This window comes from Papaver somniferum, chromosome 9 (genome assembly GCF_003573695.1).
Source record: "Papaver somniferum cultivar HN1 chromosome 9, ASM357369v1, whole genome shotgun sequence".
Lineage (NCBI taxonomy): Eukaryota > Viridiplantae > Streptophyta > Magnoliopsida > Ranunculales > Papaveraceae > Papaver > Papaver somniferum.
Genome location: NC_039366.1, coordinates 1,802,871 through 1,820,129, shown reverse-complemented (window position 1 = coordinate 1,820,129; position 17,259 = coordinate 1,802,871). Strand labels below are relative to the sequence as shown.

General features: G+C 36.8%; 2 protein-coding genes and 1 long non-coding RNA gene across 3 annotated transcripts; all 3 read left to right on the top strand.

The window, feature by feature from the left end:
- Nucleotides 1-1,338: 1,338 nt before the first annotated feature.
- Nucleotides 1,339-1,906, top strand: LOC113309482. The gene is made up of 2 exons (XR_003340621.1): nucleotides 1,339-1,562; nucleotides 1,676-1,906. It is a non-coding gene; the product is annotated as an uncharacterized LOC113309482 (long non-coding RNA).
- A 2,206-nt stretch (nucleotides 1,907-4,112) lies between these two features.
- LOC113308635 lies at nucleotides 4,113-6,823 on the top strand. Its single transcript, XM_026557101.1, has 2 exons — nucleotides 4,113-5,308; nucleotides 5,422-6,823. Exons 1-2 carry the CDS (start codon nucleotides 4,179-4,181, stop codon nucleotides 6,635-6,637), a joined length of 2,346 nt encoding a protein of 781 aa, XP_026412886.1. The 5' UTR covers nucleotides 4,113-4,178; the 3' UTR covers nucleotides 6,638-6,823.
- Nucleotides 6,824-15,452: 8,629 nt separating this feature from the next.
- On the top strand, nucleotides 15,453-16,099 carry LOC113309990 (NAC domain-containing protein 72-like). The gene is made up of 2 exons (XM_026558526.1): nucleotides 15,453-15,699; nucleotides 15,813-16,099. Exons 1-2 carry the CDS (start codon nucleotides 15,453-15,455, stop codon nucleotides 16,097-16,099), a joined length of 534 nt encoding a protein of 177 aa, XP_026414311.1.
- Nucleotides 16,100-17,259: the final 1,160 nt, after the last annotated feature.

Genomic DNA, 17,259 nt, shown 5'->3' with positions numbered 1-17,259 from the left:
ACATGGCTCAACATTTTTACTTTAGAATGTATTGCAAGTCTTTGAACCCTGCTGCTAAGATCATGAGTAGAAACACAACTAGAAGTGATTTGATGAAGTTTTTTCATGAACAAAAACAAGAATTACAGTTAGTATTGGATAAGTTGACTTCTAGATGTAGTCTTACAACTGATATGTGGACTGCTAAGCATACTAAAGATGGGTATTGTTGTGTGACATGCCACTACATAGATGATGAATGGAATTTGGTTAAGAAAACATTAACTTATGTTGAGTGCCATCACCACACACAGGAGATGTTCTCACAGAATGTATCAAAACTTGTACTCTTGAATGGAACATAGATAGGAAATTCCTTGCTTTAACTGCTGATAATGCTGCTGCCAATGGTGTTATGATGAGAAACTTGATTTCGTGGCTAAAGAGTAAGAATTGTCTAGTTCTTGATGGGGAATTGTTTCACATGAGGTGTGCCAACCACATTCTTCATTTGGTTGTCCTAGATGGTATGAAAGTTGCTGCTAAGTTTGTGCAATCAATTAGAGATTGTGTTAAGTATGTTAAAGCTTCACAAGCTAGGAAAGAGAGGTTTGAATTGGCTATGTCACAGGTTAGGTTGTCTGGAAAGGCAGTTAGTCTAGACGTGGACACTCGATGGAACTCAGTTTTTGTTATGCTTAAGAATGCAATCGGGGTGAGAAAAGGGTTTGAAAGATTAGCTGTCCTTGATCATGAATTCGACTGTATACCAAGTGAAGATGAGTGGGAACAAGGGGTAGTTATTTGTAGGTGTTTAGAGGTGTTTAATGATGTTTCTACCAGGTTTGCAGGGATGAAGTATCCAACTGCAAATCTGTACTATAATGGGGTCTATGAAGTTCACAAGTGCATCAAAAAATGGGAAGGCAGTGATTATGAGTATATCACACAAATGGGGTTGAAGATGAGAGAGAAGTTCGATGCGTATTGGCTCGAAAGTAATTTGGTTATGGGCATCGGTGTTGTGTCAGATCCTAGATACAAGGAAAGATGGGTAGAGTTGATTAAAAAGAAGTTGTATGGAACTGGCTATGCAGTTGAGTATAACAAATTCAAAGAACAATTGACATCTATTTTCAATGCGTATGATTCACAAAACTCAAATGCAGATGAACACTATTTTGGTGGCCGCAGCTCTGTCTCTAGCTCAAGTGTGATGGATTCAGACAATCCAGATGAATTATGTGATCCTGAATATGTTGAGTTTATGATGGAGAACATTGACTTTGAGGTGCAGAAATCTGAGTTGGACAAGTATTTAGAAGCAATGTTAGCAAAGGCTCACCAAGATGAGTATTTATTTGAAATCTTGAGTTGGTGGAAGCTAAATGCACCTAAGTACCCAACTCTTGCAAAGATGGCAAGAGATGTCTTGGCTATCCCAGTCACCAGTGTGGCATCCGAATCAATGTTCAGTGCAGGTGGTAGAGTGCTTACAACACACAGAGCTTCATTAGATCCAGAGGTTGTTGAAGCATTGTTATGCTTAAGCGATTGGTTGCCAGATTTCATTTGTGATGAAGGTAAACATTTTTTTCTTCTTAAACTCAGTGCATAGTTCCTATTATTACTACTTAGACAATTGTTGTGTATCTTATTCTATCTTAATGTTGACTTATTAATTGTTATAATGCAGATATGGAAATTTTGGAAACCGAAGACGAATGAAGACAAGAGAGACCCTGTTTGAATATCTGTTAAGTTTTTACTTTCTTTAGCATTTGCTTGTGCTTCTTTTCATGTATGTGTGTGAGTAAGAGACTTACATTCAGATGAAGACAATTCAGATGCCATCTTATGAGTACTGTTTCCAAGTTTTATGTATGACAGTATGAGAATAATTTCACCTTTACAGATTTTTTTGTTACTAACGGATATTATCGGATAAATATCCGTTATCCGATAGCTTAACCTATCGGATATCGATATCTGATTTTGATATCCTATAGGATATTCTCGGATATCGAATATCCGATAGTTCTTAACCTGTCGGATATCGGATATCCAGATATCCGACGGATATTCTTCCATTGACAGCCCTAACTGTGACTACTCTTCAACCATTCATCAAACCAAGTCCTAATAATTGTTTCAGTAAGATCCTCTGAAGTTACATAGTCACCAGAGGGAGTATTTGCCCAAACAGTTTTTGCATAATCACAGTGAATAAAAAGATGTTCAGCCGATTCATTATAATTAGTATCACATAAGCAACCAGAATCTACTTGATTTATGTATTGTGAAAGTATGACTCTAGTAGGTAAGACATTTTCTATACACTTCCCTAAGAAAAGATGTATCTTAGGAAGAGGGGGAAAGCTCCATAAGGCTTTATAGGTAGGTTGACTGGGATGGGGATTTTGTAGATAATTTATCTCGCCAGAGAGAGCTTTATAACATGTTTTCACGAAAAATTTACCATTCTTAGTATGCAACCATACTAATTTGTCATCTCCTATGAGGGGAATTCTAATATTGGCTATCTTCTAGGCATTGTCCAAAGTAAAAAACTATTAATAAGCTCTATATTCCAAGTCCTAGTATCAGGGTCTATGAAATCATCATCCACAAGCATATCAGGATTAAGGTAACAATGACAAAGAGGAGAGGAGGCTTCAGGAATTCAATTGTCAGTAAAAGCATGAATACTAGACCCGTCCTTGACTTCCCAAATACTATTTTTCCTAATAATGTCTTGACCAACAACGATACCTTTCCATAATCAAGAAGAATCTAGAGGTTTTCTAGCATGCAAGGGATGACAATTCTTGAAAAATTTACATTTCAAGATTTTAACCCACAACTCAGTTGGGGAGTGAATAAGGGCTCAAGCTAATTTGGCTAACATCGGCCTCTTAAAGATTTTTAAGTCTTTAAAGCCAACACCCCCTTGGAGTTTATGAGAACAAACATCTTTCCGTTTTTTGATGTAAATACCACCTGGGTTATTCTTTTCCCACCAGAAATCCCTTTGGGATTGTTCCATTTTTAGAGTTATGGTGTCTGGAATGAGAAAGGTACTCATATGGTAAACTGGAGAGGATTTCAAGACATTCTGCACCATAATGGATCTAACAGCTTGTGAAAACTGCTTTCCTCTCCATTGTGCAGTTCTTTTACCAAAATGATCAAGTAAGTGACTAAAGATTCGGTTTTATTTCTATCAATGAATAAAGGAATGCCTAGATATTTCTCCTTTAGATCGATTTTCTTAACTACCAAAGCATTAATAAGCGATACAACAAGATCAAGATGTACGTTCTTACTGAAAAAACAACCTGATTTGCCAAAATTGATTACTTGACCAGAAATATTACCAAAATCTTTGATCAAAGCCATCAAATTACTAGCTTGTTCATGGGTAGCCTTGACAAATATGAGGAAGTCATCGTCAAAGAGTAAGTGTGAAACACTTGGTATCTCTTTGCTGATGTGAACCCCTTGAATCAGTTTGTTGTTTTCAGCGTGTACAAGATATCTAGTTAACAATTCCATACATAAAATAAATAGGTAAGAGGATAATGTGTCCCCCTGTCGCAGACCTCTAGTTGGTTTGAAAGAAGGACAAGGGGATCCATTAAGCATGATAGAAATATTGGTGGTGCTAATACATTGATAAATAAAAGCACACCCGTCATCGGAAAACCATAACATTTAAGAATATCAATCATAAAAGACCACTCGACTATGTCAAAGGCCTTAGACATATCAAGTTTAAAGCCCATGACTCCATTTCTACTTTTTTTTCCTTTTCCTTTTCATAGTATGAACTATCTCTTATGACAACATTATCAGAAATGTGTCTCTTAGGAACATATGCAGCTTATAAGAAGAGATTAGTTTACTAAGTAAAGGCTTCATCCTATTTACATGAAGTTCATAAATAATCTTGTAACTAGTGATTTTTTTTTATTTATTTTTTTTTATTTTGTCAAAATTTATAGATGGATCCGCTGATTTTTCCATTTTTGGGCTTATGCGACTTAAGAAAATGCTGCCACGCGCCACAGCGTGGGATGTCTGAATAAGCTAGTAATCTCACGGCCGAATTTCTCATTTTTAGAAAAGTTTATAATCACAAATAGAAATTCCCAAATTTTCACTGTTAGGGTTCCACTTCCACTACTTCTTCTGGAGAAATGGAGGAAAGATTAGCAGTTGATGAAACAATTGAAAGGAGACACCCAGCACCATCACCAAATCTTGCAGCACCATGGCTAGTGATACCATTTCAAGAAGAAGGTAATACTCCAAATCAGGCTTTCTATAACATTTGTGAACCGAACAAGAAATCAATTAGAAAATCCGTACCTGAACTGAGTGGTAGGAACAGAATGTATCAGAAACCATCTCATCAAGGATGGGTAGTTGTTTATTATGATGATGACGATGATGATGATAGTGGTAATTTTGGGAATTGTTTTTTATGGAACCCTTTATCGTTAGAGAAAATTCCATTACCTAATTTTGATGAATTGATTTTCGATACATACGGTGAACAAGATTATCGTATTCACGATTGTGTTTTGTCATCGCCACCGCCGAAAAATAATCTTGTTCAAGATAATGCTTCAATGGTTTATTTCTTGGTTTCTGGATGCGTTAATGAAATTTATACTGATTCAATGCCAATGATAGCGTTTTGTTGTGTTGGCGATTCAGAATGGAGAAAACTAGGGATTCCTAAAGGATTAGTAGGTGAGAGTGGTTTGAATTCATTCATTTGCTTTAAAGATAAAATATATGTAATGGGTTGTGATGATTATTGTCAACTTGTGGTTCAGAAGCTAGTACCACCTGTAGGTTGTGATTATACTAGTATTCGCCTTGAAATTAGACGACTAGAGGTCAGCATTGTTCATTCTGCTTTTTCATATATAGGAGGATACTCATGTGTACATAACGTATACTTCCTGGAGTCGGATGAAGAAATCTACAGAATTGAAATGATGTGTTTGGACAGAAGAGGTTACGTTAATGTGGTTGTCTCAATCGATGTGTCAAGGTTGGATTTCTCTAAGATGTCCTGGGAGGAAGTGAATCGTTTAGGTGATACAGTGCTATTTCTCGGCCAAAGTACTAAATGTTTCTGCTCCGCGGCTGCCTTGGGTCTTAGCAAGGGTTGTCTTTATTACACGTTACCCGAAGATCAAAGTTTATACATGTTTGATGTAGAGGACAAATGCACTACCACTATCTTGCCTTGTTCCAACTTGCCAACACCATGCTATTCCTCGCAGTGGATAATGATGCCTTTACCAACATTCAGGTAGTATCCTTTCACAGTACTTATTGATTTCCCCTGCCTTATTATGCAACTCACTTGATCAGGAATGCAATACTTTATTGTAAGAATAACTGACAATCTATCTGAATGTGTAGTGTCGCTGTTGAAGGAAGAATTGTAGAAAATATGTCAAGCAAAGTAAGACAAGACGATTACACAGTAAAGGCGAAGAAAACTGAAGAATTAATCATCAAAGATGACAACGAGAATCCAAGGAAAAGACAAAAGAAGGAAATTCTACAAGAACCACGTTGGGGCGTTATTCATGTGGACATTGTGGAGTCGATTGCAAGTCATCTTCATCCCGTGGATGTCTTACATTACCGTGCAGTCTGTAAAGCAAATAAGGTTCCGATAATGAAGAAGATTTCCGGGGCAATTAGAAGCACAGATTTAACTCCATGGCTGTTGTATTCAACAGAGAATTCCACTCAGTACAATTTTGTAGATCCCATGCATAATAACGAGAAGTACCTCATGAAGCTCCCTGAATTGCTAGAAGGTGCATCCATTCGCTGTCAAAAGGGTGGTTGGCTATTGATGTCAAAAGGTAGGTTTACCTTATTCTTCTACAATCCCTTTACAAAGGAGACCATTCACCTTCCGGGGTTGTCACCTGGTTATGAGTTTGCTGGTGTTACATTCTCCTCTTTACCAACTTGCTCAGACTGTGTAGTTATTGGCATTAATCAACAAAATGAAGAAGACATTTCCATTTGCATTATTCAAAGGGGAGCTAACACTTGGATATTTAGATCATTTCAAAATAGTAATTTGGAGAAGTACATGCCAACTTTTATCGCACCAGTTATTGACAAGGGACATTTTTTTTGCGCCGATTTTAATGGAACCTTGGGAGATATGCATGGTGGTGATTTTGAAGTTGTGGAAAGGCCTCCTGGACACTCTAATGCTGCATATGTTAGTTTCTTGGTAAAATGTGAAACCGAGCTTTTGATGGTGCAAATGCTTGGGATGTCTGTTACAATATATAGGTTAGATAGCTTAAATATGGTCTGGCAGAAAGTTGAGAGTTTGGGCAAGCATATGCTGTTTATCAGTTTTACATCATGTCTCTCAGCTGTTGCCCCGAAAAGTTGCATGGAGAACAAAGTCTATTTCCCGAGATTGCACGGCGACCGAATTTTATACTACTCGCTTGAGACAGGTAGTTATCATTCAGTTGGAAGTATGCATTGTGCCAAGGATTATTTTGACACGAAGTGTTGGACAAACTGCACATGGATTGAGCCTAATTGTTCTCATTCCACATCTAAAGAGCTCAACTGGCTTAACAAGAATCCTCTCTGAACCAGTACTAGTTTCTTCTTTGTTAGTCTATATTAGGATTTAATCTGGGTTTACTTGTTTATATTTTGTTGAAGTTGAATTATAGATGTGTACTTGCTATGAGTATATTTTGCTTGTGTTTCAGACTACCTATACTTTGGTGTCAGATTACTGCAATAGATTGATCTAATTATTCCTTCTTGATTATAATGTCATCTTCAACTGTGGAAGCTTTTTTGAGACAGGAAAAAATAGGAACTCTTCGGGGATATCTACTGATAGTATTTTTCTGGGCTATAAGATGACTTTGCTGTCTGTATGTACATACATGCATTATGTTTCTTCATAAGTTTGTGTGGATGAGGGATTGAAGTTTTGCAGTTTTTCTATTACACATGTTTGTATTTACCCAGCAGGATCTGGGAGTTTGGCTTCGGCATCATAAATGCCAGGGCCGGATATGTTTTTGCTTTTGTCTTGTAGGAAATTCAGGGGAATCATTTGAAAGAGATGTTTTGCAGGTATATTACTTCTTCTTTACTCTTTACACTTTCAGTTCAGTAAACAGCTTGCTTTCTGAAGTTCAGCTCTAGGGACGAGCGGTCTCTGTCTGGTACGTCTCAGACTTCTTTTCATAACAGCTGTGTACAAGTCCAGAGTGCAGGAAAAAATTTCTGTCAGGAAACTGTATAGTGCCTTCGGATTGGATTATTTTATATGGATTTAAGCTACTGTCTGCTGATAGAGAAATGGTCACAAGGGTACCAAATGGTTATATTTCTTAGGCTGCAGAAGAACCAAATATTTTTTGCCAAATACAAGTGTTGGATTTAACCTTATTGTGCCTTGAGAAATGAACAACCAATTTAAAGATCATGCCGATTGCCGGTCCAGATGTAGCGAATTCTTAAAAAAAAATTAAAAAATCTTGGTAACCAGGATATCTATTCTGCCTTTGGAAAAAAAATGGTTGTACGATGTTTTTGGCAATTTCATATTTTTGCTACCTCAGCCGGGTGAAGTACATTGCCAGATTACACACTTTCCATCACAGGAAAACTATAACCAAGAAAAAAAAAAAACAACAAAATTTGGTTTGGCAAAGACGAGCTTAAACTGGCGGCTGCAATTATGCCGAAGAACCAAGAAGTTTGCGAAGTGTCGTACGATTTAACATTAATGGGCCTGAGAAATGAACCAATTTGGGTTGGGAGAAATTAGGCTAAGGCCCAATAAATATTATATAATTACTGTCTGTCAGGCCCTAAATATTTTTGGGTCAAAAAAATTATATATTTATTGTTAGGCCCTTAATATTATTGGGTTACAGTGACATCCATAATTATATGAGATTTTGAAAAACGTAGGCATAACGGGGTACACAACCTAATTTTTCAGGAGTATAATTGGCAAGCAAATTAGGATACATCATATCTAAAAATCGCGCTTTGGAATTTTACAAATTTTATATCGTTGTAAGCTTTTAAAGAGCTACACAACGAGTACAAATAACAACATAAAAAAAATCACAAAAAATCGGAAGTTGCCATCACTTTGGGCAAAATTTTCGAAAACTTGATACATAATCATTATGCAGCCACCAAAAAAAGATGCATACACATTATGCAAACACAACAAAGAGATGTATAAAACGTTAAGCAACCATATTTTGGTTCATGCATTTACTAATTTAGTTATGTAACCACTAAAACGATATATACGCCTAAAAAACATCATACACACACACACAAAAAAAATAAAAAGACGCGTAATGAGTTACACAATAATTTTCTCGACTACATAACAAGTTATCCATTGTTTTGGTTAATTCAACGCTTACAAAAAAAAAAGTTGATGCATAATGCGTGGTACAACCATATTTTCGGATGCATATCAAGTTATGCATCAAATTTTTTTATTTCACTGCTTACAAGAAAGTGGTCGCATAATGTTTTATGCGTCCATTTTCACGATTACGTAACATGTTATGCAGATTTATTGTAGGTGCATGACAAGTCATGCAGTATTTTTTCTTTGTTGGTTCCAATACTAACAAAAAATTTATTGCATAACGTATTATGCACCCATTGTATGGACTGCATAACAAGTTATGCAACAACGTTTGTAGATGCATAACAGGTTATGCAACCAATTTCATACCTGCATAACAAATTATTCAAACCATTATGATAAACACCAATATAACCAAATATCCATAGCTTCCCAACCAACAACACTAACACCTCTAAAAGCCGACACCTAAAACTACAAAGTACCATAACAACTATGGAAAACGCAAAAAAACAAAAGCATTACAGTACAATGAAATGTGAAATATCAACTTTCAAGTTCATGAAACTCTAACTCATCTACCAATATTCCACATTATTCATACAACCTAGCAGGCACTTCAAACACTTATTGAAAAACATGTCCACTCCAGGTACCCAATATTTTTCATTTATTGCCTTAAATAACTCTTCAAAGAAGATAAAAGATAAATATTTTTCATTCTGAATTAACCAAAAAGATAAATATTCAGAGAAGAGGTGGGGACTTTAGATTTAAGTTAGATGTTTCACAAGCATATGATTCTCCAAATTAGAAATTCCTTCTTTGGGTTATGAGTAATTTGGTTTCTCTGATAAACAACTTCATTGGTTAGTGTATTGCGTCAATCAGTTAAAATTTAGTGTTGGAAAATGGTGGTCCTACTAGTTATTTCTCAGTGGGAAGAGGTGTTAGTCAGTTTTGGGTAGAAATATCTCAAAAATGATTCAGGATGGGATTTTAAAGACGTACAATGGTCAATAGAAATGGTATTCAACCATTTCATATTTTCCTTGGAGATGATATCTTCCTATTTGCAATGGAGAAAAAAAAAACTTATGTTAGTGTTGAATGCATGTCAAGCTGCTTTTGGAGAAATAATAAGCTTGGAGAAGAGTAAGTTCTTCATTCAATAATGTAACATTCCCCTAGCTGCTTTTCCAGTAAAGTATTTGGGATTATACTAATCCAGGATGCATTAAATCTTTCCATATTTGGAGTTGTGTGGAAATGATGCATGAGAAATTAGGAGGGTAGGAAGGACGATTGCTATCATTTCAGGAAAGGCTTCTAGTTAAGTTTGTTTCAAGAAGCGTTCCAGTTTACTATATGTCAGTTCCAAAAAGAGTTATAAAAGAATGTGAAAGAATAATCAGAAACTTCTTGTGCTCTGGTGATCCTGATGTGAGAAAAGTCATTGCACTGAAATGGAACAAGGTGTGTTCTCCCCTAAACAAGGTGGTGATAGGTGTCGTAGGCTCAACAAATTAATAATCTTATTTCCACACAATTAGCTGGTAATATAATGGAAGCAAGGATCGTTCCCATGAAGAGCAGGGAGTTTACTTGTCAAAAATGTCACAAATGGGGGTTTTTGTTTTAGATTCAAAAGCTAAATAAATAATAAAGCAATGAGAAGTAATTAAGATTGCAAGCAAATGGAGTGAGATGATCGAGGAATCCTTCTTCGTAACTAAATATTCATCAAAGTAGTATATCCATCCATTCATCCATTCATCATAGATTATTACTAACCGTAAGATAACAAATACGCTTAGCTATCTCCAAAATTCTTTAAGCCACTAGACCACAGGTACGCTTAGTCGCCAGAGTCTATCCGTCTGAACCACTATGAGGTACGCTTACAAGATGTAAGTCAGTCGAATGCTTTATGGTCTGTGAATTTAGGTTTAATCCTAGTAGTTAGACTCAGTACTCTCGGTCTACTTTCTAGTGTTGTGTTTACACGCGATTTCTTTACGGAATCCCTCCACAAGGTCTCACGTTCTCTACTTGTGTAAGAAATTATTCAACAATTACGGATATCCCAACCCTTATTAGCATTAAATTGAGTTAACAAATATATTCAGTTGGCCACCTAAACATCTATCAATCAATCATATTCATTTTTAATAATAAACACAAACAATAATCATATGAAGAAATCAGAACATATTCATATACTAAATCAAATCATATATAGTACTTAGAATTCATCCTCAATCAAATAAGTAAATTAGCTAGACATAATGGAGTTTATAGAAAGCAAACTGTAGTTGTAGAGGAACTCTAGCTACTGCTGCTTCTGTTGCAGGAGATCAGCCACTGTCGCCTAGTTGCAAGAAAACTTTAGCTACTACTGCCTATGTTGCAAAAGATCAGCCACTGTCTCCTTGTTGCAAGAAAACTTTAGCTACTACTGCCTCTGTTGCAAAAGATCAGCCACTGTCTCCTTGTTGCTATAACCTTTCTGCTACTAGTGCATATGTGAAGTCTTTATGCTTCTGTTCTTCTCTGGAGAATTTTATCGAGCAGTTTGTGGGCGTGAAAGTGAGGGTAAGGAGATAAGTTCTGCTGGCTATTCGACCCTCTATTTATAGATTTTTGTAGCTGAAATTTCGAATCTGATAAACACCCAGCTCTCCTTAGCCGACTCAAACCCTATACTCGTGTTTATCATCCACCGTTCATCTTCAAAATCAACGGCAAAAGTCTCACCTGATGACTATTTTCCAGCGAGAAAACTTATCAAAACTCTGAATTCTCGCCCAAGCTTTGACTTCTAAAGATTACCCAATCTTCACCAGCGCGTAGAAATGATTCCTTGTTTATCCGATCTCCAGAACCACCGCTTAATCATCTCCATCCAACCTATTCAATCAAGGGAAGCAATATCAGTTTCCGAGCTGATTTCTCTCTCAAGTTTCGAGCAGCTACACCTCCTCGAACTCCATGTTTTATCTATAACCACTCTTCCAATCAAACTATGATTCCAAAGTTACAATCCCAGTCATTTGCTAACCACCAGAACCAATGGAAGAATCCATCTTGCTTCACCTGATATCGAGCCCAACACCAGCTCAACCTAAACTCGAACTCAACACTTCTTCCTCGTCACTGCCAGCATCACCAGTAGTCAGCCGCAAACCACCTATCCATGGCATAGTCACGACATTAACTCCATTGCCTGATCATCATGATCACTACCGTAATGGTAGCAATCTTAAAAACCCCAGTACATCTCGATCTCCATCAACTCCATCGAGTTCTTCTTAACCATCACAGACGGCCATCTCCATTACTGGTTCTCACAGTCAACAACGGCAGCAACTCAGAATCGCGTCATCTCCTCATTAATGCCAATCATAGCATCTCGAGCAACACTGTAACAGATATCCATGCAGAAGAAACTGCATGCGGGATTTCTAGTTTTGAATAACGAAGATGGATATGGCAGCCCTGAGTGAAACAACGTCTGCCTTTAACAATATTTGAATTCCAGCTTTACCCCTTGTAAAATGCCGGACTTCCATTAGTAATTCCTTTGAAAGTTGACTGTCCCTTAGTAGAATGGATACCCCTTAACACTCGACGAGGTGCCAATAATAGTTGCCGAGAAATGACTATTTTGCCCTTTTATGCTTCCAACTTCTTGTTTTGCTCATAACTTCTTCATACGATCTTAGAATTACTTCATTCTTTCGACGTTGGCTTCATATTTTCGTCCTATTCAAGAAGAAAAGTATAAATCTTGTACTTGAATGAGTTTCACTTGGTCTTTGACCATTCTCCACTTGTAGCTAGCTTCTTTTATTGCACAATTAAGTGCCAATTCACTTCTTTTGGATGATTCACCTAATAAAACACAAATAAAAGAAAAACAAACGTAATATACAATAATTCACAAGAAAATGTAGCAAATACTAGCATGAATTCGGCACTAAATGTATGCAAAATATGCACTTAACAAATTCCCCCACACTTGGCTTTTGCTAGTCCTCGATCAAACTATCTAAATACAAAATATAACAACTCCATTTCGCCGAGGATACGGTTGCACTTAGCATGTGCAACAAGCCTTTAAACCCCTAGGTGTCCCTAGTGGACGAGTTATAGTCTCGTGAGGGCTTACGAGAAGTATACTCACAAAACCTACTCCAACTTCAAAGCGTTCCAGCTTCCCAAGCATCCAAAGAGCTATGAGGACATAGAGTTTCTGCATGCTAGTAATAAGAAGTTAGAAATACCAAAGAACATATTCATTCTTCAATATTGAGTGAGAAATAACCACACCATAATGAGAGAACGCGTGTTTGAGAGCGATCAATAAGCATTTCGCCTCGACTTCTGCCTCACTTAAAAGGATTTTATGATAATTGCACTCAATAAGACAACTTTTTTATGGGTCTCACCTGTGTGCAGGTAGGAATGAAGAGAGAATCCTACACACGTTGAATGGTGGGAAGAAAACCTTCCGAATTATTTCTGGAGAACCCACCAGATCGTGGGAAATAAAAATATTTTCTGATGATCTCTAAGAAAGGAAATCAACCACTATAGCAAGGATGGGAGTACTTACCACCTTCACATCCTATCGGCAGTGACGAAAGCACCACTCTCACAGCATCCAATAGAAACGTATTCTTCGGCTCGTCTTCTTCATCTTCTCGGTCTTCGGCTTCGGCTTCAACTATTGATGATAAACTCTTGAACTTCGCAGAACTTTGACAATTTGTAACTCTTTTCCTCAATTTCCTTGTTGTTTGAAACTTATTTATATGTTTTTCTTCCACATGGCCTTATTTATAAAATAACAACCTAAATGCAAATCTCTTTGTATTATTATTATTATTTATTTATTTTTTATTTTTTTTGTTTTATTTATTTATTTTTTTGAAAAGAGATTGCAACTAAAACAATAAATATGAAATACAATTAACATGGCCATGTGAGAAGTATGTTACCACTTTGATCTTCACAACTTGTAATGTCTTTGTATCATAAATTTTCATCTTTTGATTTTCTTTGCTCTTGTAATAAGTCTTCAACATGTATATAAAAATCCGCTCATTATATGTTGTTTTTACTTGGATATGAAAATTTTGCTTGTAAACCTCAAACGTCTTCAACTTACCTTGTAGATTCTGATGTCACTCCACTTGTTGATGATGATGGTGTGTTTCTATGAAGCTGTCGTTGGCGAGAGAGAATGGTGCTAACTGTAAATCAAACTACAAGAAGGTGGTTTTCATCTATAGACGACACCCTCATGATTGATAAAATTAGCACTCAAGAGATCAAAAGTAGTGCTTCTATTGGTGGGAGGTTGGGTAGCTCACCATTCTACCCGGAATTAACGTGGGGTGACACACACTCAAAAGAAAGCTATTTAGTCATTTATAAAAAAGAAATCTGGTCTGGTGCCTCGGTTGATATGAAAATGGGTAGTCTCCACTAATGATTGATCAACAACTCTAATAATGCATTTCTCCCTGCACCTCGTTTGCATCACCGGCATGATTAAATCCATTATTTAACACTCCAATTCGTAAGAAATCCGAACGTAGTTCCCTAACACTTCCAAATTCAGTTATGTCGGTCAGAATCTCTATGTAAACATACCTAGAAGTATGCTAGTGACTCTAAAATCTCTACAAGTTTAGGTTTTATGCAAAAAAAAATGAAAAATCTATACGCAAAATACTCCCCCACACTTATGCCAGCTGATAATGTTAATGCCAGCTGGAATGAAACTTATGCCACTATATGCTGGTTCATCTGGAAAGCCAGATGTGACTGGGTCTTTAGGAAAATCTCTCCTATTGCCTCTGTTACTACTAAAGAAATAACTCAGCACTTATGAAGTCACTCAAGAATTCATCATACGCCAGGGAATATTATCAATAATCTTAACTATCAGTCTAACAGCTCTAATTATCCTCCTGAGAACTACAGCCAACAAAGACACACAACTGATAAATTTGGAATCACTATTAGCATGCACATTGATCCAGCTGATCTGTACCAGGCTACTAGTGATGCCCAGCCTTATACTAACTACTCCCTTGTTGATGTGTCCTTAACAGGTCAATGCTTGGGAACCAGAAACTTCAAGGACTTTACCACTGGAACCAGCAGCGCAGACAGATCAAGTCGAGGGGCTAAACTAGCACTGACCTGGGGAAAAACCATGCAGCAATCTAACATCAACTTTGCTGCTGAGTCTGAAGACACTCTCCAAGTCATAAAAACAAATTACCAAGGGGAAGTTCAACAAAGGTTCAAAGGAAGGAGTAATCAACAACAAGGAAACAACAACAACAATGATCCAGTCGATTTTGTACTAGGAAAGCTCTCCAAAGTTACTACACAACAAAACTATGCGGCCATCAACCTAGCAAGACTGGCCAGACAGTCTTCTCTCTTTACTGATTCTACTTGGAGAGGAACGAACTTACATACTATCATGTATGCTTTGTGAAATCCCATAAACACTTCTGATGAGGATTACTGTAATAATAACTTTATTTTGAGGAACAACCCTGTTGCTAGAGCGAGCACAGGCAATATCCTGGATGTAACCACGAGTGGGCTGTCTTTCTAGACACTCTGACTCCTTTTCATATAAAAAAAAAAAGCCAAAGACGAACTTCGATTGGCAGCTTCAATTATGCCGAAGAACCAAGAACTTTGCGAAGTGTACGTACGATTTAACCTTATTGGGCCTGAGTAATGAACAACCAATTTGGGTTAGGTCAAAAAGGCACATGTGTCAAAGATCGCCTGCCGATTCCCCGTCCAAAAGTACAGATCCAATATGCGGAAACCTGTTTTCAACTAGGAAAAGGGAACAAAGGGCACTTGCCTCTTGACGACTTACTAGCTTATAAATACCCTCGTAGAGTCTCCTATTTGGTTACATGAATTTTAACCTAGCTAGTCAGGTAAAAAAAAAGTATTTGGTTTTGTTAATTTTCCTATATTGTTTAAGCAAGAAATAATAATAATGGAGAAAGTAGATTTGAAAGGAAAGAGAAAGATAGAGGACGTCTATGAGAGTCAAGATGTTCCTCGTCATCATTGCTTAGGAAATTGCAATCATGATGTTCCTGTCGTACAATTTGCTCCTCCGGATCCAAAGTTGTTGTCTATGTATTTGAAGCCGAAGATAGACAATCCTGAAATTAAGTTTGAACTGATGCCTTGTATACCCGATGTCGATGTTTATAAATATCATCCTGAAAAGCTTCTAGGTAAGCACATTGATCGTATATTGTGTTTATTTTTATTTTTTCAATTAATTTTGGTTAATTACTGTGGCTACCACATTCATCGGTTGTACGTTTAACTGTATGTTTATTTACAGAAAAATACCAACAAAAACCGGCGTATTTCTATACCAAGAGGACCATGAAATACCCCAATGGAAAGAGACCCAATCGAAATGTGAAAGGACGTGGGTACTGGCGAATGATTACAAAAACAGAGCCCGTCATGGCAGGAAATACCGAAGTTGGGGAGAAGAGTGGCCTCGTCTTCCATACCGGTCGTCGAGAAGATTGTAAACGTATTACTGAAACCAATTGGTTGATGGAAGAGTACCATATACCTGGTAGTGACTGGACACTGTGTTGGATCTATTTGAATATATAGATCGACTCATGTTCGAGGCCATGCACTACAGCTAGATATAGATAGATTCCCTACACATTTTTGAGCTTTGTGGTTGGACCTTGAGGTCTATCCCTTGTGATGCTTATAGAAAATGAGAATATGTGGTTTCCATATTGAAGGTTAATTGATTTTATTTCTTTGAAAGGTCTCACTTTTCCATGTGTAGTTCCGACAGAGCTAATGGTTTTTTTTTCAATTCTTCCGGATTTTGTTACGGTTAGGAGTTCATCCTCACCCAATCGTAAGTTAAAAGAAATAAGTGTTTTTTGTTACTTCAATCAACCTGAAATTCCACCCGAATTAAAAAACAAAAAAAGTCCTTGGGTGAATTAATATTTAGGGTTTTTCAAAAGAATCTATTTTTTCTTCCTTTTAAAAACACAAAACACTAACTTTAATTTTCTATCTCAATCTATAAACCAAAATCATTGATATAATTTAATAAACTAATACGAAATTAGTTAATCTAATTAAATAAGGATTATTTAGCCATTACAAAAATATATAACATATGAGGATTTTAAAATTACTAGTTGGTGATCCTTTTCTATCCTATTATTGAAGCCGCATTATTGGAATGTGACATGTGACGCCCCTATTATAGATTTCTTTAACAAGTCTTGTGAAGTGTTAATCTAATTTGTTCAATGATCAAAATTTCTGCTAATATAACAATCGCAAATGACGAGAGCTGGGTAAATCTAATTGTTGACGCTATCGCTGAGCCAACCTCTTGTGCATGCGAAAGTTTAGAGCTCAACTCAACGGTTGGCCAAGGCTACGTCTAACTTAAGATTTTAACAGAATTTGTAAACTTAAACATGAATTAACCATAAAAGCTCTAAAGAGGGCTTGGTCAAGGGGATCAAATTTCCCATACCGGCCGTATATTATTTTCACTGAGGCATATTATCTTCTTACATCTCTAAACCAGACTAAATTAACGTGGTTTATGTAGTCAAGATTGCAAATGCTGCTCAAGGCCATGATCCCCGACCCCAGAGTTCCATGCTACTAAGGATTATCTGAACAGGTACTGAAATGAAAGAGATTAATTTTTATGAATCTGGGGTACTTTTCAGCAATATATAATGTGCATCAAAGGCACAAGAGATTATTGCCCAGAATTAGACACGCTA

Excerpts from the sequence above, each read along its gene's own strand:
- LOC113308635 (XM_026557101.1), top strand. The coding sequence starts at position 4,179 with ATGGAGGAAAGATTAGCAGTTGATGAAACAATTGAAAGGAGACACCCA. Across the intron at positions 5,309-5,421 it reads ATGCCTTTACCAACATTCAG|TGTCGCTGTTGAAGGAAGAA; the intron begins GTAGTATCCTTT and ends CTGAATGTGTAG.
- LOC113309990 (XM_026558526.1), top strand. The coding sequence starts at position 15,453 with ATGGAGAAAGTAGATTTGAAAGGAAAGAGAAAGATAGAGGACGTCTAT. Across the intron at positions 15,700-15,812 it reads TCATCCTGAAAAGCTTCTAG|AAAAATACCAACAAAAACCG; the intron begins GTAAGCACATTG and ends GTTTATTTACAG.